This window comes from Schistocerca piceifrons, chromosome 3, assembly GCF_021461385.2.
Source record: "Schistocerca piceifrons isolate TAMUIC-IGC-003096 chromosome 3, iqSchPice1.1, whole genome shotgun sequence".
NCBI lineage: Eukaryota > Metazoa > Arthropoda > Insecta > Orthoptera > Acrididae > Schistocerca > Schistocerca piceifrons.
The window spans coordinates 706070646-706093180 of record NC_060140.1 but is presented as its reverse complement, the minus strand read 5'-3'; the positions used below and the strand labels follow the sequence as shown (position 1 = coordinate 706093180).

Genomic DNA, 22535 nt, shown 5'->3' with positions numbered 1-22535 from the left:
ACAAGTGTGCTATTAGCCACTATAACCTCTGATTCTAGAACAGTTGGGTGCAGGCTGGCAGCACCTTCTGCAATACTGGACCCATGTAAGTCCCCATCACATTACTGACACTGGTTTCGGCAGCCATCTCCACTAGGCCAGTTCACACTTCTAAGTGTGCACTTGTGGACTTAGAATGACACAACAGTTGAGCTGTCCCCAGGCTCCATGGAGCTAACGGAACTCCTGGCTTGGAGGGCAGAGGTCTGCAGCCAGGGCAGTACCATCACCATCCATCTGCACCATGACGAGCTTTTAACCGGATAGAGATGGACATCTACAAGAATATAGTGGACATTTGCATCACTGGCATTGCTCACTCAAGGCCACATAGTGCTAACTCAGGCACACACTGCCAAGAGAGGTAAACCAGCAAAGCAAGACACAGACGTCAAATGGCTGTCCCACTGATATGAGTTTCCTATGTCAACAGCACCACTGGTAGACCACTTGGCATACGTGAGAGCATCGCAGTACTTCTACAGTGTAGCTCAGTACTAAATAAAAGTTGTTATATCTCGCAGATTAGTTTTCCTATCCACCACTAGCCAGCTCCACTGCCTCATAAACTGCCACTGCACTATCTCTACAATATAGTGGCCTCTTTCCCTCAGAAAGGGATTACCCAGTTCAGAACAGATTTTCAACCCAAAATCCATAATACATCACAGATTAATAAACTCCAAATACATAGCTGAAACATTTATTGAATTTACTCCATTGATGGGGATACCCTAGATAAAATAATTCATGAATGTAGAGTTAAAACTAAGATGGCAAACCTAATCTGAGAAACTCTGACAGATGCAATCTCAAATGTAAAATTTATGGGTGAGATATCTATATATTTCAAAATAAGTGCACGTGTCAGGCAAGGCAATGATTTATCCCCACTTCTATTCAACTATATCGTGGAGAAAATTGTAAGGACATGGAAGGAAAAAATGAAAGAATCCAAAATATCACCAATTTTGCTAAAGAGAAGGAACAAAGCCATTACCATAAACTGCCTAGCATTCGTGGATGATTTTGCAATACTTTCTGAAAGTGTGGAAGAAGCAGCAGTGCAAGTAAGTCTTTTGGAAGATACAGTCTACATGACAGCCTTAAGAATCTCTACAGAGTAAATGAAATTTTTGACAAAAAATGCTCGAAACTACTGACGACAGATACTGGGCAATTGTTGTTGTTGTTGTTGTGGTCTTCAGTCCTGAGACTGGTTTGATGCAGCTCTCCATGCTACTCTATCCCGTGCAAGCTTCTTCATCTCCCAGTACCTACTGCAGCCTACATCCGATAGTGGGCAAACAGAAACACAAAAAAAAATCCAAACATTAGGAGAAATTGTTCAAGAAAATGGTTTAGAAAAATCTGCATAAAAGGAAAGGATACACAAGACAGTAGATGAAGTTGAAACAAGGCCTCTGGGATAGTGGCATTCTATAAGAATTATTATTATTTTTTTTTTAGAGGAAAAGAATGGCAACTACAAAGAAACTTGGAAATGGACTATGTGAGTGAGAAAACTAACAAAGCTCTTCCAGTGAGTAAACAGGACAGTAGTTGCAAATGTGTGCTTAAGGCTATGAAAGCTAACCTCACTTGATGCAAATACCACACACTTAAGATGAAGGACAATATCTTTACTGAGCTTTGTAAACAAGAAAACTATAATTTACAAAAATTTTTTGTGGTCTTGTGTATGGCAAAACATGCAACAAAGTTTATAGAAACTGTTCAGGTTTTGAGAGTGAAAATAAAAAAAAAAGTAATCATATACATATTGCATAAAGGATGTGAATGGTGTTCCAGTAAAGGTTTGTACTAAAGCATTTTGTGATGTATTTGCAATGTAAAGGAAATGTTTATCTGCTGCCATAGGAGACCCAATTACACAAACATTTGACATTCATCATGAAACATCTGATGATGTTCATTATTATAGTGACAAATCTCACGAAACAGAAATGTTAGAAAATGAAGCCTGTAAATCTTCTCCATGTATTAACCAAAGACAAAAACATGGCACAGAAAAGACAAAGTTTATTGGTTAATACTATGATAATACAAAGTGATTTCCTCTGTATAACATTCATTGCCACAGGAAGAGACTGATAAGGAAATCTGAAATCTATAGCTAAAATGCACCAACTTTACAAAAATGAAAATGAAAGGAGAGTTGTAGAGATAATACAAACAGAAGTATATATGCAAGAAAATTTAATGTCTATTTCAAAATGCCTCATATTGAGACTTGTAATATGTGATGTATGGATATCCAAACAACATGATATAATGCCTCTGTATGTTCGCTTACATCGAACTCGAGTCTCAGCTGCTCAAAGACGAATTAGACTTTTGTTTAACAATTAATGATTTGCAGAATGCTCTTCCAACACCAAAGATCTACTAAAGTTGTGTTCTATTTGTAGCAAGTTTGGGTGTTCAACTTCAGTATCCATATATGTAACAATGATAGTGGTGTTAGGTGTATGACACCTGTCCATGAGTTCACAAAGTGTTTCAGGAATCATGTCTTGTTTGTTAGACTTCTAAGCGTTCCAGAAAACACATTAAAAAGGAGACTTTGCTTTTGTTTTATGATTCCTGCTCAGCACAGAACAAGAATAATACATTGTACCTGATATCCTATTGCCTTGTAATAGTGGGAGATTACTCCAGTGGACTGGTGGAGGCTGGCAGAAAAGGCCTAAGTGAAGAAACTTTTCCATTTGCTGAGGATGCCCAAGGAAGGTTTTCAAGATCTGTAAGCAGCAACTTCAAATCTAGCTAAGAAACAGACATAAACATTTGGGCAAAAGATTAAATTTCACAAAATTTGTGCCATGATGATTGACATCGGCAAACCAGGGATTTTCCAATTTAAAGAAAACTACTCTCCACTGGATTTTTGGGAGGAAGTTGAGGTTTTGAACAGAAATATTGGATGACCTCAGAAACACACAACATCAACACATTTCAGCCCAATGAAACTATTTCAGGTTTACAATATGTGAAGCAGCAGAAAGATTGCTGCTGCAAAACAGAGGGACTTGTTGCCCCTGTTCTCTTAGATCCCTGAAAACCATAATGCCATGTGCTGTCCTCTTTGATCATACATTCAAGGTGTAAAAAGAGAGAGAGTGAGAGAGAGACAGAGAGGAGGATCAAGACAGCTGAAAGTAAGCACCTGTGGCTGCTTGGAGCCAGTGTGACTTGAACTCCTGTCGCTAATAGTTAACCTTAAATGTAACAAGAAATTCATGTTGAAATAGATCTAAACTAGCTGTTTTTTAAAACAAGTAACTGACTGAAACTGGACAGTTGTAAAAGTAAACCATTTCTTAAAAATTTCATTTTTCAGATTGGGAGCTGAAATTTTTAAACAATTATTATTACAAGATATTTTAATTTTACTACCTTTTTGGGACCATAAATGTTTATGAGCCAAAAAGGCTTCTGGAGAAATTTAGGAATATACAAAGCAATACTGACCCTACAACTTAACTTACAAGTTAGGTTAAAGAAAGGCAAACCTACATTTACAGTATTTGTGGATTTAGATAGAGCTTTTGACAGTGTTGACTGCAATACACTCTTCAAAATTATGAAGGTAGCAATGATAAAATAATGCAAACAAAAAGTTGTACAGAAACAAGACTGCAGTTATACAAGTGGAAGAACATGAAAGGGAAGCAGGATTTGGAAACACAGTTGAACAGAATGGACTGTGTCTTGAAAAGAAGTTAGAAGATAACATTAAACTACAGAGGAGCTTAAACAATGGCATATGCAAATGTGACCAGCTGACCACTTGTGAAAAACATGGGTGAGCCAGTCGCACTGTTAACATGTTATGAGCATCTCCCCAAAATCTTGGGAAAAAAATGCTGGGCACTCACAAAACTCTAACTCTAACCACATTCATTGGAAAATCACCCAGGTCTGTCAGCAAATCTGCCATTACCCCCAATCTGAAAATAAGACACAGTCTAATAAAATGTAGCAACAATGATCTGTTGCCACAAGCAAAAGGTTCCTCCTTGCTGTAGAAAGAAGCTATGTACACAAGGTTGTGCCTATGCAAAGATGAGTAAGGATGCTCTTGTCCTGTCAGCGTGGCTGGAAAGACGTATGTCACGAACACGTTGTGTGCTTTATTATATGGAGCTTATTGTCTGCCACTTTAAGTCACTCATCCTCCTACCAACGCAAGACTCCATATCTCAACAGTGAGATGATAGCATGCAGAGGGATGGCACATGGAACTAACTGAGGATTGTGACTCGCCTCCTTGGCTGCTACATCTGTCCTTTTGTTCTCCACAATACCCATGTGCCCTGGCACCCAGCAGAAAGACACCTCCATCCCCAGTTGTTGCAGATGGAGAAGGGTGTCCTGGACGTTCTGGAATACTTTTATCTGTTGGGTAAGAGTTTTGCAGAGAGCAAAGGGCACTCATAGAATAAGAACAGACAAGGAATTTAGTATTGGAAAAATGTTTCATCTGCTCCAGTGTCTACAAGATTGCATACAGGAGGAGGGGATTAGTGTTTAATGTCCTGTTGGCAACATGGTCATTAGAGACAGAGCATAAGCTCGGCTGAGGGAAGGATAAGGAAGGAAACCAGCTGTAATCTTTCACAGAACAATCCTGGCATTTGCCTGAGCTGGTTTAGGGACTTCGCGCAAAACCTATGGTCAGACAAGAGTCTGAACTGCCAGCCTGTCGAATGCAAGTGCAGTGTGCTAACCACTGTGAACCCTCACTCAATAAGATCACATATAATTCCACAGTGAAGAAAGTAAAGTCCTGAGGCAGTCAGATCCGATGACACAATCAAGAAAAACAAGAGAGCAAGCAACGGAGTACCCCCGTTTTGACTCATCCATAAAGACAACTGTAGAGTTGTGGTGCTCAGTTAAAATGTTCTTGAATAATGTATGAAAAACATATGGAGGAATGCAACCTCTTCTGTACTGCACTAAATCTAAAATTACCCTGGGCCTTGCAGTAACCATGGTGGTATATGGTTCGAAACTTGGATTTGAGATTGTACTTGCTCCACACTGCCTGACTCTAGCACATGCTGCATGCAGATCCCAAATGGCCTTGTTGTTCATGAATGACTGGAGAAAAGGCATTTCAGAGGTGGACAAGCAACATTATTGTATACCAACAAATTCGGAGCTGCAAGGAACCTACATGCCTGACACACCATGAGAAGTTGCCATCAGACTGTAAGTGGCAATTCACCAGCCTCAGCACAGAGACTGGATAGGAGGGTGGTTCTATAACCACCCATGACCAGCCTAATCCCTTCATGGTAGACAGTTAAATGATCTTCAGATAAGAAGGCCTCATTGATCCATATACTATGCATCCATAGTACAGATGCGAACGCATGAAATTCCTCCACAACTAGATCAGATGCACCCTGCCCACTCCCCAAGCCCATGGCTAAGGCACTTTATGATATTCAGTGACTTTAAGAACCTGGCTTTCAGATCTCTCAGGCATGCCAACCATGTCAATTTGGAGTAAAGAATGAGGCCCAGAAACTCACTGAGTCTTTAAAACTTAGAAGGGTGCCCCTCATATGCAAGTGAAATAAATTAAACATTTGACAAGGACACATTTATCCACAGATAAATGAAAACCTGTCTTTACAGTCCATTCCTCTAATCTCTGCACCGTATGTTGCAACTGGCGAGTCACTGTGGCAACACTGGAGGAGGAACAAAAATTGTCCACAAATTGTTCAAAATTGTCCACAAATAAGGAGCACTGTACAGAACTCCTCAATGAAGACACAATATTGTCTATGGCTGTAGCAAAGAGACTAACACTTAAAACATTGCTCGGAGGGCTGCCATTCTCCTGCTCAAAATGATCCGACAGCATGTCACCAACACGGGGCCTAAGAAGTTGCTTAGACAGAAAGGACCATATGAAGATTGGGAGGTGGCACTGAAAGCCCCACTGATGAAGTTGCTCTAGTAGTGTCTATGCATTACTCATCTCATAGAAGATACTGAGACAGTGACATTTATGTAGGAAAGGCTTCTGAATACCCATCTCTAGCAGGATCAGCTCATTGACAGTGGACAGATGTCTCTGGAATTCACACTGAGAGCAGCTAAGAAATTGCTTGGTCTCTAAAAACCAGACTAGATGGCAACTAAACATTCACTTTAGGGTCTTTCTGACAGTTCATTAAGGCAATACTCTGGTACCTACTGGGACCCCTGCAGTCCTTTCCTGATTTGGGGAAAGGGATCAAAATTTCCTCTTCCTTTCTACCATAGCAAATTAAACATTTGAGGACTTCCTTTGATGCTTTAGGCAAACGTCGAAGAATGCAGTACCAGATTGGCTCATGATCAGGTTCAGTACCACAAGTCTCAGACAGTGTCGATTCCAGCTCCCACATGAAGGAAGGGTAATTTTAGAACTCAGAACTGTTGGATCTGAAGTTCAACTTGCTCCTCTCTACAGTCGCACAGTACTAGTGAAATGCTGGATCCTGGCTGGTACTCGCTGCAGTCTTTGGAAAATGCTCTGCTTTCATCTGAGTGATGTCTCCAGGTGTTTCCTGTTTCATCACTACTACTATTGGTAAACAACTGAGTTTTATGGAAATCTTCCTGACAGCTTCTCATACTTTTGTGGAACAAGTGGAATGCTAATGGAGTCCAGGAACACTTGCCATGGCCGTTTTCTTGCTCTCTTTAATTACATGTCGAGCCATGGCTCTTGCAGCCCGAAATGCTGTGAGCTTGTTTGCTGTTGGCTGGTACTTAAACTGCCAGAGAGACATACACCTGTCCAGATTGCTAAGCAGCATTCACCAGTCCATCAAGGTACAGGTTGCTTCCTACGATGACAGAGAACTTTCAACTGGATAAGTCAGTGGCATCTGGATCACTCATATAATGTGGTCCACCCATTACAGCCAGCTGACTGAACAGAATCCAGGTAGCCATGCTGACCATCCATTTTGATGGCTTCTGTTCATGAATGCGCCATCCAGTAGGAAGATCCACAGTGGGAAGTGGTCACAGGAATGAAGGCTGTCAATGATTTCCACCGAATAGAGTTTGTGAGGGCTGGGAAGCAGAAAGAGAGGTCAATGGCAGAGTAGCATGAGCAGAGAAATGAGCCAGTAGCAGTTCAGAAACGAGTGGAAGTACTTGTGTTGAGGATGCACAGCTCGTGAGATGTCATGAGGCTCTCCGCAACCCGACCCTGAGGACAAGAGGAGGTCAAGCTCCACAAGACATGATGGGCATGTAATGGGCACTGAAGTCTCCCAGAAGGGGAAATGGTTGGGGGAGTATTCCGTAAGATCTGTGAGAGCCCCAGAGTCTATTGCATCTTGCAGAGGTAAATACAGTGAGCAAACAGTGATCTTCCAACACAAATGAATTTCAACTGCAACTGCTTGCAGATCAGTAGCCAGTAGGGGAGCAGAGGACCTGTAGCACAGGGCTGTTGGTATCTTGAAAATGTGTTTCTTGTAAACACAAGGATAGGGGGTGTGCCTGTGCTAGGAGTCTCCGTTCGTCCACAAGAGTCCTGAATTCATTCATGTTCCACTGTAGAATGGGAGCCATTTCAGTAGTGTGGTTTTAACTTACCCCCGTCTCTGTGCCGGGGACACAAGGCATATGTAGGGCACAGGGGAATGGAGGGGATGCCTGGGTCTATTGATGAGGCATCTAACTCCATGAGGTGCATCTGGTGGCAAGGCATCTAACCTCATCAATCAGATGTGCCAGAACGACATCTGTTGGACCATCAGATACCTTTTGACCCAAATTTTGTGACCCTTTCCCTGCTCCCTATCCTTTGATAATGGTCAGGAAAGGGGGTTGTTGATAGGTATTGTGCTTTTAGTGTGCCTTCTCAATGCTCACTGTGAAAATGTTGATGGTCTCTTCTGTCATAGACACCTGGATTGCTATGTCTTTACCCACTTTGCTTTGGCATGTACAGTTGTGAGTACAGATGTTTGTGGTGGATCGTGATATGATGGACCTTGTCTGCTTTGAAGTGTCCACCTTGGGACTAGATTTCTGCACTATGGAAGCATACAAAGTGGCTAAGACAGTTTTAGTCACCTTACATTCTTTTTTTGGCTTCAGCATAGGGAATCTGTTTGGTTCTTTTATTTTATGACTTTTGTGTTCCTCAGTAAACACAGGGCAGTCTCGGCTCCAAATTGGGTGGCTCCCAGATGAGCTGCCTTTCCACACTTCCCACAGATCGCTTCACCTCCACAACTCATCATCATTGTATGACCAAAATTCTGGCATTTATAACACCGCATAGGGTTAACTATGTAATGCCTAGCTATTAAGTCACAGGAAAGCTGCTATAATACGTTCGGGCAGCATTGGACAATTAAAGATGACAATGAAGGTGGTGGTCTTCTCAATTTCTCCATTATTCCTATGTGTCATTTGCACTGCATCCACTATCTCCTCTGATGCCCAATCTTGTTTCAGCTCAGCTACATCTGTGTCCACGATATCACAGCACATGAGAACACCCGTGCTTGAGTTAAGGTAAGTGTACACTAGAGCCTTGCATCGCACCCCATTTACCTGCCTGAACTCACCTGTGGCCGACCGTTCTGTTCTATTGCCCGCACTGAGGGTAGTCAAGCTCAACTGTCATGAGAACTGTGTGCATGAGTTGTGATGTGCTGTTGAGGCCCATGGTTCGTTCGGGTAACTGGCCTAGCCCAGGCGTTAACAGTGCTCGGTGCAACAGGGAAACAGACAGTGCTGGGAAGGGAGGAATAAATGGCTGCACACAAGCAGATTTGCATTCTGAATCATCTGCACACCTTTGAGAATTGTGAAGGTTTGATGCACTGGGAACAGGGCATTCTTGATCCTTTGTAAAGAAAAGTAACTCGTAATCCAAAATAATGCATAATACTATCATGAATGTGGTACAAACAAGAGAAGAAGAAGATTGCAAGGGTCCTATCTCAATCCCATGAGGAGGGTCCACTCAGACAGAGCCCCATGTGCCTGTGTATGCCCTATAGAATGGAGGTGTGACAGGTACCCCAGAGGTTGCCCACTAACAACTGTTCCACCTTAACAGCCATGAATCTCTTTAGTGAACAGCACACTTTGAGACCGAAGGGTTATTTACAGAAGATTTTACGATCCTCACAATCCGGCTGGTCAAGCCAAGATCCCCATTCCTTGTGACACACAACGTTCCACTGTCGCATTTCATGGTGGTCGCTGAAGCATGCCCAGAGCTTACTATGACAGAGGACCAGCGGCACTGGAACCTCTGGGTTGCCAAGTGTGTACCCAGCAAATAAATGCTAAGAGGGCAAGGGAAATTAAATCAGGTGCCACTGAGAGAATCAGATTAGGAAACAAGACACTATAATAGTAGATGAGTTTTGCTATTTGGACAGTAAAATGACTGTTGATATCCAAAGTAGAAAGGGTATAAAATGTAGACTGGCTACAGCATGAAAAAAAATCTTAAAAAGAGGAATTTGTTAACAATGGCTATAAATTTAAGTGTTATGAAGTCTTTTCTTAAGTTATTTGTGTACCCTCCGTACCTCATCCAACAACACTGTTTGTTAAGGATGACATGGGAATCAGTCAATACCAACGTGCCTGTGAGGGCCTGTGGGTGGAGTTTACATTTATGTTATGGTGTCTTGTACAGAAGTGAAACATGGATGAGAAGCAGCACAGACAAGAAGAAAATAGAAGCTTTTGAAATGTGATGCAATAGAAGAATACCGAAGATACACGGGTACACAGAGTAAATAATGATGGTATCAAATCTAACTGTGGAAAAAGAAATTTATGGCACAATTTGATGAAAAGAAGGGATTGATTGTTAGAACACATCTGAAAGCATCAAGGAATTGTCAATTTGGTAATGGAGAGAAATGTGGGGGGTAAGATTTGTAAACAGAGACCAACAGGTGTTGGTTTCAAATGGATGAAGGTTGTAGTAGTTATTTGAAGATGACGAGGCTTGCACAGGATAGATTAGCATGGATGGCTGCATTAAACCAGTCTTCAGACTGAAGACCACAACAACATGTATCAAATCTGGTGTTCACTATTATGATTGTGGACACATGTTTCTACACTTCTGGTGATGTTGCATCCACTGTGCACGTTTAAATATTTTCATATATGTAATTTTATTCGATGTGACATTTTTGTAGTGAATTAAGTGTATGATGGTCATGATCTCTGGTTTTGTAAGTAACAGTTAACGAGCAAAGTTGTTTTTTTTTTTTATTTTTTTTTTTTAAAAGAAACACAGTTATGATGGTCAGGATATAGAAGATAAATTCTCAATTTCAAGTATGGGTATTAGTATTGCAAAACCTTGAACACTGTTGAGTCCAACTATGAGTCTCAGGTTGTGTGTTGCCTTCATCAGCACTTCTAGGCACAGTTTAACTACCAGTACAGCACAATTCAGAGAGCAAGATTTTGTTTCATGCTGTCATTAAAGAGAGTTTATTTAACTGTATCTATAAATTCCAATAAATTAAAAAACAAACCTGGTGAGGCAGCATTATATATAATTGTATCCTTACTCCTCTCCGGAATGACTGTATGACAAACGGACATAAGAATAAGGAATTCTCTAAGGTAGAGAGCTGAAGGATGACCAGACTGCAAATTCTGAAAAGAATATAAAGCAGAAAACACATTAAGGAACAATGACATGTGCCACAGGAGCATAAACATTCATAATTGTCCTTACTACACAACAAAAACTACGTAACAACAAAAATGAAAGCTAGTATCACATATATGAACATAATTACAGAACTACAGTAATTACTATGAATATGTAAACATTGCTTGAAAGTTGCAATACAGAGTGTGGAAATAGTATAATCAAGACATACTATGTAAAATAGAAGAATGCAGTTTATTCAAATTAACAAAAAAGTTCAATATTTGGTCCAAAGTTTCCATTAAATGATTTCACCACTTGGAGCTTAAATAAGATTAGCAATGGGTGCATTCATTTTTAATCCTAACATCAGGTAACTCCAGTATCCCTACTAACGCCACACTGAGATTTATTTCCTAAAATGATTAAACATACAGTAGTAATACCCATTTATAAATATGGTAATAAGCAGCTGAACTCCCAATTATAGACTGTTTATCCCTCCTTCCTGTATTTGCAAAATTTTTTGAGAAGGTAGCTCATAGCAGGGAACTGAACAACCTTTCTGACAAAAATCCTTTACCAGCAGCTCAGTTTGGCTTCCACAAAAGTGTCTATACAGAAAAATCAGTATATGATCTTCCAAAATCCATTCTGTTAGAAACAAACAAGAAGTATTACATGCATACAGGTACAATAAAGTTGATAACGGCCAATGATTCCTTCTGTGTAGATGCACTCCAAGCTCGAACTCTTATAGTAATTGGCAAGATGCCATGAGTAATGAGGCTAATGAGCAGGGGTATTACATCGGTAGTGTGGGGTGTAAGTTGAGAATTTGGCACTGATGGAAGGTGTGTGAGGGTAGTCTGTGCAGTTGTGGTGACCACTGTGTCCAGATGGCATAGCTGTCAGCACATCTGCCTCGTATGCAGGAGAACCGGGTCCGAACCGCGGTCCAGCACAAATTTTCAATTTGCTCCACTGATATAAATCAGTGCCCTTTGCACCTTGAAGAAATATTACTGTGTTGGTTTTTTCTGTGACCTTACCAAGGGTGCTGACTGTGCAGGTAACAAAATTCTACTTGGGGAGACAGAATGTTATGCCATTAAAGACATTCTCACTGCTTGGATGGAGTCGTGTCATATCAATAAAGAAATAGTGTGTCACATTAATTAATGATAACATTATATATGGATTGGGAAATCATTAAATATGGTGGCCCAGCCCTGTTCTTGACCTACATGAAATATTTACCAGGGATATTTGAGGACTCTTCAAAAAAATCCAGATGTTTATTGATTACACAAGAAACATGCAAAGGGTCCAATGGCCATGAAAATAATAGGAAATACTTACAACTGGTTTCTAGCAAATAGCTTAATCCTTAAATTTACAAAGATTTATGTTGTTGTTGTTGTTGTTGTTGTGGTCTTCAGTCCTGAGACTGGTTTGATGCAGCTCTCCATGCCACTCTATCCTGTGCAAGCTTTTTCATCTCCCAGTACCTACTGCAACCTACATCCTTCTGAATCTGCTTAGTGTATTCATCTCTTGGTCTCCCTCTATGATTTTTACCCTCCACGCTGCCCTCCTATACTAAATTGGTGATACCTTGATGCCTCAGAACATGTCCTACCAACCGATCCCTTCTTCTGGTCAAGTTGTGCCACAAACTTCTCTTCTCCCCAATCCTATTCAATACTTCCTCATTAGTTATGTGATCTACCCATCTAATCTTCAGCATTCTTCTGTAGCACCACATTTCGAAAGCTTCTATTCTCTTCTTGTCCAAACTATTTATCGTCCATGTTTCACTTCCATACATGGCTACACTCCATACGAATACTTTCAGAAATGACTTCCTGACACTTAAATCAATACTGGATGGCATTTATGTTAACTAACTCCAATCAAAAAAGAATGACTTGTAGATATCGGAACTAGAGATCTGCGGGTATACACTATACAAGAGCTATGTGCAATGTTCCTAGGCTTTCAGATGGGTAACAAACTGAGGTTGCAACAGCATGTGCATAAGTTAAGCTCAGGTCATCTTGACTGCAATCAAAAATCTCCCTCAGTATGTTGACCTGAACATGGGATTGCAGGTTTATTTTTCACTCCCTACTGGTCCTATGGCATAATCATCTGGGGTAATGCACCTAAGATCAAAAAATATTTATTCTACAGAAGCATGTAATAAGAATATTACAAGTTGATAACTGCACAATTTTAAGAAGCCTCCTCAAGAACCTAGGGGATGATACACAACATATGCCAACACATTGACTTCCTAATGATATTTGTGGCTAAATACAAAGGTGAGCTAAAAAGTAATACCTCCAAAATTTTTATGTGAAAACTCTTACAGCTTTTTAAATACATAGACATTACTAACACTCTACATCTTATTTCTGCATAACTGCTGCTCACTGCTGTTAGAACACTTGAAATTGCAGCATGTACATGTTGATGTGTAACATAATTAGTCAGTGTGTGACAAAAAGCATGCTACAATCGAGTTTCAAACTTGAAGAGTTCATCCACACACGGAGCACCTTCTCCTTCAGCATTACTATGCTATACGACACATGAACAGTGCAACAATCTGATGCATTGCGTTCACTGTCGTCAATAACCCTCCATAAAGTCCTGACTTGGCCCTATTCGATTTTCATATTTCCAAAACATAAAGAACACTTTCAAGGACATCACTTTGATAATGCTGAAGTGGTGCAAGCAAAGCTGCGGTTGTGGCTCCGTCAACAAAGCAGAACTTCTACAGTGACAGTATCAACAAACTCCTCTCTCATTGGGAGGAATATGTTTGTCGTCAGAGTGACTATAGCAGTCCTTGTTGTGCCTGTCTGACTCAACATCTCCACTATACAGTGAGTAGAAATCTATCCTTTTCAATTGGCGACAGAACACACACATAAAAGACTGTTGTAATTGGCAAGCTTTTGGAGCCAGTGGCTCCTTCTTCAGGCAGAAGGAGAAGGAAGAGGGGTAAAGGAAAAGGATGGCACATGTGGTGAAACAGGTGCTGAGGTCATGAATGTCATGTTGTAAAGACTGCTCTTAACAGGATATTGCGAGTTGCCAATATACACCCTCTGCTTATGCCCATTGATAATTTGGTGGTAGTCATGCCAATGTAGAAGGCAGAATAGTGTTTACGTAACAGCTGGTATATGATATGTCATTTCGCCACTGGCTATGCCTTTGATAGTGTATGTTTTGCCAGTAACAGGGCTTTTATAGGTGGTGGTGGTAGGAGGGCACATAGGGCAAGTCTTGCAGAGGGATGGTCACAGGGGTAGGAGCCACAGGGTAGGGAAATGGGTGCAGAAGGAGCATAGGGTCTGAGAAGCATATTGCAGAGGTTGGGAGGGTGACAGAAAGTTATTCTAGGTGTGGTGGGCAAAAATTCAGACAGAATGGATCTCATTTCAGGGCATGATTTTTGGAAGTCATGGCCCTGTTGACGTAGCTGATTAACACATTCCAGACCAGGATAATATTGAGTCACCAATGGTGTGCTCTGAAGTTGTTTTTTGGAGGGATCAGAGGTACCAGGATTGAATGTGATGGCCCTGGATACCTGCTTTTTAACCAGGCTGGTGAGGTAATTATGTGCAGTGAAGGCTGAGATGAGAATGGTGGTGTACTGCTGTAAAGAGTCTGCATCCCAACAAATACGTTTGTCTGAAATGCCACGGTTGTATGGGAAGGAACATTTGACATGGAAAGGATGGCAACTGTCAAAATGTAAGTACTGTTGGTTGTTGATAGGTTTAATGTGGACAGAAGTGTGTAGTTGGCCTTCACTGAGGACTAGATCAAGACTGAGGAAAGTGGCAAGGGATTTGGTGGCAAGGGATCTGGAATAGGACCATGTGAAATTTAATTGGGAGAAGGTATTCAGAGATTCCTGGAATTTTAGCAGGTCAGCTTCAGCTTCACCATGAGTCCATATGGTAAAGATATCACCAATGTATCTAACCCAAACCAGGGGCTGAAGACTTATGGATCCCAGGAAAGCCCCCTCCAAGTGACGTATGAAAAGGTTGGCAAAGGAAGGAGCCATCCTGGTTCCCATGGTTGTAACCCTTATCTGTTTGTATGTTTGCCTCTCAAAGATGAAGTAGTAGTTGGTGAATGTAAAGTTGTTTAAGGTGAGTAGGAAGGATGTCATAGGTTTCAAATCAGGTGGGCACTGACTGAGGAAATGTTCAGCAACTGACAGACCATGTACACACAGGATGTTGGTATAGAGAGAGGCGGCATCAATGGCGACAAGCAAGGTGTGTGGTGGGAGTGGGACGGGCACGGATTTCAGGCGATCTAGGAAATGGCTGGTATTTTTTATGTATGAGGGGAGTCTTTGTACCCACCTGGCCTTAATTTACGTTAATTTCTTCTGTCTCAACATTTCTTCACTGGAACTATTCTTCGCTTCACTCCGTTTTAGTTTTCTACGTGTTTTATTGTCTTACCCATCTATTTTTCACCCCCTCCCAGCTCTGTTATGTACAAGGCACTTAGCTTTTCATTCTTATTAACTCATGCATGATGTTTCAGCAGTAATCTCTGTCTGCATATTACCATGTCTTCCACCTTTAAGCTCTCACATTTCAAAATCTTGCCTGATGTAGTCCCCAACAATCAGTCTTTCCTTCTTATCCCATCTGGTAAGTCTCCCCTGATCTGTGGTTCTGGGCGACTTCCCGAAATCCACCCCTTTTCCTAGACCTCTCCAGTCCTTTTCTCTCACACCTCTTCTGTCCCCTTCAGTCCTCCTGCCTTAAGAAGGAGCCCCTAGCTCCAAAAGCTTGCCAACTTCAACCATCTTTTATATGTGTGAGTAGATTTTTTAAAATCTATCCAATTAAATAATTTTGTATTGTTATAAATCTATCCTTTTCATAATTTTGTCATTATTTCATCCTGGCTTTTCCATGACATGAAAAATTAATATGTAGATATGAAGAATATGGTGCTGAATGTTAATAAATTTGTTTTATTTACAAAGCTTTAAAAGTTTTCACATAAAACTTTCAGAGACATTACTTTCCAGCATGCCCTCATATCAAGTGTATTTAGGACAAAGTATCCACATCATACCACAATACTCATCATCATCTTGGACAGTTTCCAGCCACTGGCTGGGTCTGTCGGGAACACAAGCCTCTCCATCGTGTTCTGTCTTTCCACCATTCCCCCTCTTCCACCTTCGTCCAGTTCTCTCCTCTTCTCATCACACATTCCTTCACTTCCTTCACCCATCTATCTCTTGGTCTTCCTCTGGGCCTCTTCCCCTCCAGTTGCAGATCAAACATCCTCTTTGGAATTCTTCCCTCATCCATTCTCTTCATGTGTCCATACCACTGCAGTCCTGATTTTTCTATCCTGTCCTGTACTGGTTCCTCCTTTAGTCTTTCCCTCACATACACATTTCGCAATCTGTCTCGTCTTGTTACACTCAACCTGCTCCTCTGGAACTTCATTTCACTAGCCTGTATTCTACTTTTGTCGCTTTTGTGCATTACCCATGTCTCACTTCCGTATGCCAATATGGGGACAAAGTAGGTTCGGTATATAATTCCCTTGGATTTCTGTGGCACCTCCTTGCTCCAAATAAGCCCCCTAATGCATTTGTAGAACTGCCCTGCTTTTCTGCACCTTTCATTTATTTCCATTGCGTTTCCCCCCTTACTTTCAATCATGCTTCCCAGGTACTTGAAGTTCTCTACCACTTGTAGTTTTTCCCCTCCACAAGTTATATACACATTTGGCCTTTTCTTCTTCCTTGTTGTGACAATTATTTCACTTTTCTTTGCAGAGAAATGCATTCCATAATGTGCTGCCGTTGCCTCCCATACATCTAACTACTCTTGCACCTCCTTCTCGCAATTTCCCCATAACATCAGGTCATCGGCAAAAAGCACTGCTCCAATTGCATCTGATACTTGCTGTAGGATTTCATCCATAACAATAATGAACAATAAAGGCGAAAGTGCACTTCCCTGTCGCAGCCCATTTTCCAGCTTGAACCATGGAGTACGTTCCCTCCCCACTTTCACACAACTCTCACTTCCCTCATACATTTTTCTGACTTTTCGTGTTCTCTCTTCATCTATCCCTTTTGCGTTCAGCACATCCCAGAGCTTGTCCCTACAGATACTGTCATACGCCTTCTCAATATCTAAAAAGGCCATGATTAAGTCCTTCCCGTACTCATAGTGCCTTTCCTGCAGTTGCCTTACCGCAAATATGAGGTCCATTGTTGATCTTCCCGGTCTGAAACCATACTGCTCCTCTTGCAGTCTACTTTCAATACTGCTTCTTATTCTCTTCTCCAGGATCTTTTCATAGATTTTTCCACAGTGGCATAGCAGGGTGATTCCTCTGTAGTTCTCACATCTCCTTTTATCCCCTTTCTTGAAGATCGGGACTATAATTCCTTTCTTCCAATCCTCAGGAATTCTGTTCTCCTTCCACACCACCTTCAGCATTCTGTATAGCCACTGGGTTCCTACTTCTCCTGCTGCTCGTATCATATCCACTGTTACTTCGTCCCAACCTGGTGCCTTGCCCCCTTTCATCCTCTTTATGGCTTCTTCCACTTCATTCCAAGTTAGATCACCAATTTCCCCACTATTATAATCGTCTGCTGCCTTAGGCTCTCCATCGCTGTTAGTTACCCGCTTGGCGGCATTCAACAGATCTTCAAAGTACTCCTTCCAAATCTTTTTGAGCTCATGCATTTCCTCCACAACTCTTCCATTATTATCCATGATCCTCAGGCACTCGCTTCTGTCGTTCCTCTTATTTCTTACCATGGTGTAAAGTACTTTTTTGTTCCCTTCACTGTCCTCTTCTAACATTCTTGTCCATTTTCCCATCCACTTCTTCTTCTCCGCCCTTACTATGGTCTGTGCCGCTTTCTTGCTTTCCTTATATTTTACCCTAGCTTCCTCTGTTCGAGTCTGGAACCATTCTCTGAAGGCTTTGTTCTTTCGAAGTACTGCCTCTTCACATATGTTGTTCCACCATGGGGTTTCCTTACTTCTCCTCTTTGTGCTAGTTCTTCCGCACACACTCTCAGCTGCCTCAACTAGAGCCCTCTTAAAATCTCCCCATTCTTCTTCCACTGTTCTCTGATCTTCCTTTGGCAGCTTCTTCCTGATCAGTGTCTAGTACTGGGTCCTCCGTTCATCCTCTTTCAGCATCCATGTCTTCAACCTTTTCTCCTGTATATCTGTTGCCCTCCTATCTTTTTTCTCTCTCAGGGTGGCTACCAAGAGCCGATGGTCACTGTCTAAGGCCTCAGATGGAATGACCTTACCATCTGTGAGGCTGCTCATCATCTGCCTATCCACTAGTACATAGTCTACTACAATACTAAAATTAAAAAGTAATTTCCACATAGAACAGGCATCCCATCTCAGCTTCTGAATGAAATTTAATATTCCAATGCAAAAGCAACAGGTCATCAATCAACATAAGACAATAAATTGAAAACTCACTGAAGTTCATAAATAAGTGGAACAGTGCCATATTAGCCACTCCTCCGATACAACAATTTAGGAGGATATCTGGACTCAGGGATATAGTTTCTTATTAACAAAAAATGAGGGCATGCTGAAGGTATTCTTTAAGTTTTGGTAACAAGAAAACTGGATAGGGTCAAGTCGGGACTGTATGGAGCATGATTGATGAAAATGAACCCAAAGTATAGGATTGTTGCAGGAGTTGAAGCACTTGTGTGTGGACTGGCATTTTCATGCTGATGGAGACACTGCTAAATGTGGGAATGAACTCTTTGTGTTTGAAACTTCATAACAGAACGCTGTTTCTCACACACCGACATAGTTACATTATACACCATCATGTTAGACACAACTTGGAACCCTCTAGCATAAGAGGGCTGCAAATATATAGAAATGAAGACTAAGTTTTTAGACTGTCAATAACATTTGTTTTATTTAAAAAGTTTTAAGAGTTTTCACATAAAAAATTTGGAGGCATTATTTTTCAGCACACCCTCATATTTAATATGTTTCTTTAGCTTTTCCAATACATAGGCAGCTGTAGTGGTCTATGAAATAGGTGAAGTTACATAATTGTTTAGTATGAAGTAACAGTTGAAAGCCACAACAGAATAAATAAGCAATAAGCAGTGTTTTTTTTCCCCCCCAATGTAGCTGCTAGTATACTTTACAAAAGTTGCCTTACCTTCAGCTTCTGCCTATAAATGGGATTTACAGAACCTGATGTGTGAATAAATGAATGTGCACACTTAAAGGCAGCACAGTGCAACAGTTGGGATGGGGCTACTGTGTGATGGAAGCATACTTCTCCAAGACAATGCCTAATTCCACATTTGAGTACTACAGGAAGACGTACATCAAGAGATTTGGCCAGGGGACACCTCATACTTCTCACCTGAAGCCTATATCTTTTACTATGGGACTTATACTTTCTGGTGAACTGAAGAATGACATCTATACATAATTTTGGAATGGATGATATTTCATTTGACAAGCTGTAACAATAATTCCATCGCTTGCCTAAATACGTATATGAGATAAGGCACAACTATTTGGCCTCTTTTGATTTACAAACCTTAGATGTCATGGAGTTTACATTTGAGACAGTAAATGTTTAATGACATTTAGTGAAAATTGTGCAGTTTCATTTTATTCCCCCTAGTGGTTTGACAGTGAAATTTGTAACTATGGTATAAACAAGGTGCCAGACCAATATTTGCCTCACTTTTTGGTGTTATATCAAGTGGCTCATTGTAAATTTGGAACATTCAGTATTATTTTTGATTAATCAGAATTCAATCACAAAGCAAAAGTAAAAACAGCTTTCATAAAAATTATGTATCCCTATCTACATCTACATTCTGCAAGCCATCTAACAGTTTGTGGCAGAGGGTATTTTGCACCCAAGTGCCACTTCCTCCTTTTCCCGTTCCAGTCATGAATGGTTTGTTGGAAGAACAACTGCTAGTAAGCCACCATGTGGATTCAAATCTCTCTAATTTTATCTTCATGGTCTTTTCACGAGATATACATAGGATGAAGCAATATACTGACTGACTCTTCATGGAACATACACAACCGTAACTTTAACAACAAATCACACTGTGATGCAGAACACCTCTCTTGCAGTGCCTGCCACTGGAGTTCGCTGAGCATCTTTGTGATGCTTTTGCACTTATTAAATGAACCTGTAGAAAAAATAAATATATGCTGCTACTTTTGGATCTTCTCTATTTCCTCTATCAGTCCTATCTGGTACAGATACGAGACTGGTGAGCAATATTCAAGTACTGGTCAAATAACTGTTTTGTAAGCTAGTTACTTTATTAAGGGACTACATTTCCTCGGGATTTTTCCAATACATTTCAGGCTGGAATTTGACTAATTTTTGTGATTGTTACATTTCAAATCACCCCATAGCCACCAAATTCTGAGATATTTTACGGGAGTAGCTGCTTTGAGTGACTGTTCTGCAATCATGTAATTGTACAATAAAGGGTATTTCTGCCCATGTATACACAATTTATGCTGAGGATCAGCTACCATTCCCTGCACCAAGCCTGGATCCTCTGCAGGTCTTCCTGCATCTTGCTACAATTTTCTAGTGTTGCGATGTCTCTGCATACAACAATATCCATGAAAAATCTCATGGGACTTCCAACATTATCTACTAGGTCATTTATGTACATTTAGAAAATAATGGTTCTATAACATTCCCTTGGGGCATGACTGAAGTTACTTTTACATCTGAAGACACCTCTTCATTCGGAATGACATACTTTGTTATGTTTGCTAGAAACTCTTCATCCCAGTCACACAATTGGTCTGACATTCTGTATATATATATATAATGGAAGGAAACATTCCACGTGGGAAAAATTATATATAAAAACAAAGATGAGGTGACTTACCGAACAAAAGCGCTGGCAGGTCGATAGACACACAAACAAACACAAACATACACACAAAATTCAAGCTTTCGCAACAAACTGTTGCCTCATCAGGAAAGAGGGAAGGAGAGGGGAAGACGAAAGGAAGTGGGTTTTAAGGGAGAGGGTAAGGAGTCATTCCAATCCCGGGAGCGGAAAGACTTACCTTAGGGGGAAAAAAAGGACAGGTATACACTCGCACACACGCACATATCCATCCACACATACAGACACAAGCAGACATATTTGCTTGTGTCTGTATGTGTGGATGGATATGTGCGTGTGTGCGAGTGTATACCTGTCCTTTTTTCCCCCTAAGGTAAGTCTTTCCGCTCCCGGGATTGGAATGACTCCTTACCCTCTCCCTTAAAACCCACTTCCTTTCGTCTTCCCCTCTTTCCTGATGAGGCAACAGTTTGTTGCGAAAGCTTGAATTTTGTGTGTATGTTTGTGTTTGTTTGTGTGTCTATCGACCTGCCAGCGCTTTTGTTCGGTAAGTCACCTCATCTTTGTTTTTTTTTATATATATATATATATATATATATATATATATATATATATATATATATATATATATATATATATATATATATATATATTTTTTTTTTTTTTTTTTTAGAAAGGTAGCAGTGCAGAAGTGTACTGAATGCCTCACAGATGTCAATGAAAATGGCATCTACCTGGGTACCTGTATCTACTGCTTTCTTGGTTTTGTAGGTGAACAGAATGAGCCGAGTTTTCCATGAGTATTTTCAGAACCCATGTTGATTCCTACAGAGGAGATTTTCAGTCTCCAGAAATGTCATAAAACACAAGCTTCAAACATGTTTCAAAGTTCTACCACAGACTGACTTCAGAGAATTGGCCTATAATTTTGTGCATCAGTTCAATGACTCTTCTTGAAAATGGGAATGACACGTGCTTTTTACCAATCATCAAGAATGCTCTGTTCCTCCAGATACCTATGATCTCAGCTGGTACAAGACAGGCAAGTTGTTTCACAGAATTGGTCTGTTATACCATCAGATCCAGTGGCCTTTAGTTTGTTGAGTGATTTCAATTGCTTTTCCATCCCTTGATCACTTATTTTGACCTGTTATTTAGTCATTTGTGAGACAATTTGGAAAAGGAAATTACAGTGCCCTCTTCCTCTGTGAAACAGTCTTGTAGAAAGGCAATTAGTATTTTGGCTTTTCTGTGTCATCCTCTGTTTCAATGCCATTATCGTCACAGAGTGTCTGGATAGATGGCTTCGATCCATTTACCGATTTAACATAAGACAAAAACTTACGATTTTCTGTCAAGTCAGTAGATAAAATTTTACTTTCGAATTCAGTGAACACTTCAAGTGTGGCCCTCCAGATGCTAATTTTTGCTTTGTTTAGTTTTTGTCTGTATTTGAGTCTCTGGCTACATCTAGGGTTTATCTGCTTTAGTCTGTAGTCATACTTCTATTCTGTGAAATGACTACTGATTTCAGAAGCAAGTGCCATTATCAGGTCATCCCCTGACATGAAGTATATGACATACCTACCTGGAATATATGAGGATGGTTTGAAAAGTTCTCAGAACGAAATAGAAAGAAAGTACTTACATCTCTGAAACTCTCATTTTTCAATGTATTCTCCTTGTAAATTAATGCACTTGGTCCAAAGATGTTCCAGTGCCTTGATCCTATCTCAAAAATGAGTTTCCTCCAGGCCTGCAAAATAGTTGTCAACTCCGGCTATCAATTCTTCATCTGAAGTGAATCTTTGTCCACCAAGAAAAATTTTCAGTTTCGGTAAGAGATGGAAGTCTGAAAGGCCCAAA

General features: G+C 40.6%; 1 protein-coding gene across 1 annotated transcript in view; it reads right to left on the bottom strand.

Annotated features, from left to right (window-relative positions):
* Positions 1-22535, bottom strand: part of LOC124790110 (probable phospholipid-transporting ATPase IA) — a 355816-nt gene that overhangs the window by 155986 nt on the left and 177295 nt on the right. Inside the window, exon 10 of the mRNA XM_047257683.1 lies at positions 10611-10734. Coding sequence (XP_047113639.1) covers positions 10611-10734 — 124 coding nt within the window. The remainder of the gene's footprint in view (positions 1-10610; positions 10735-22535) is intronic.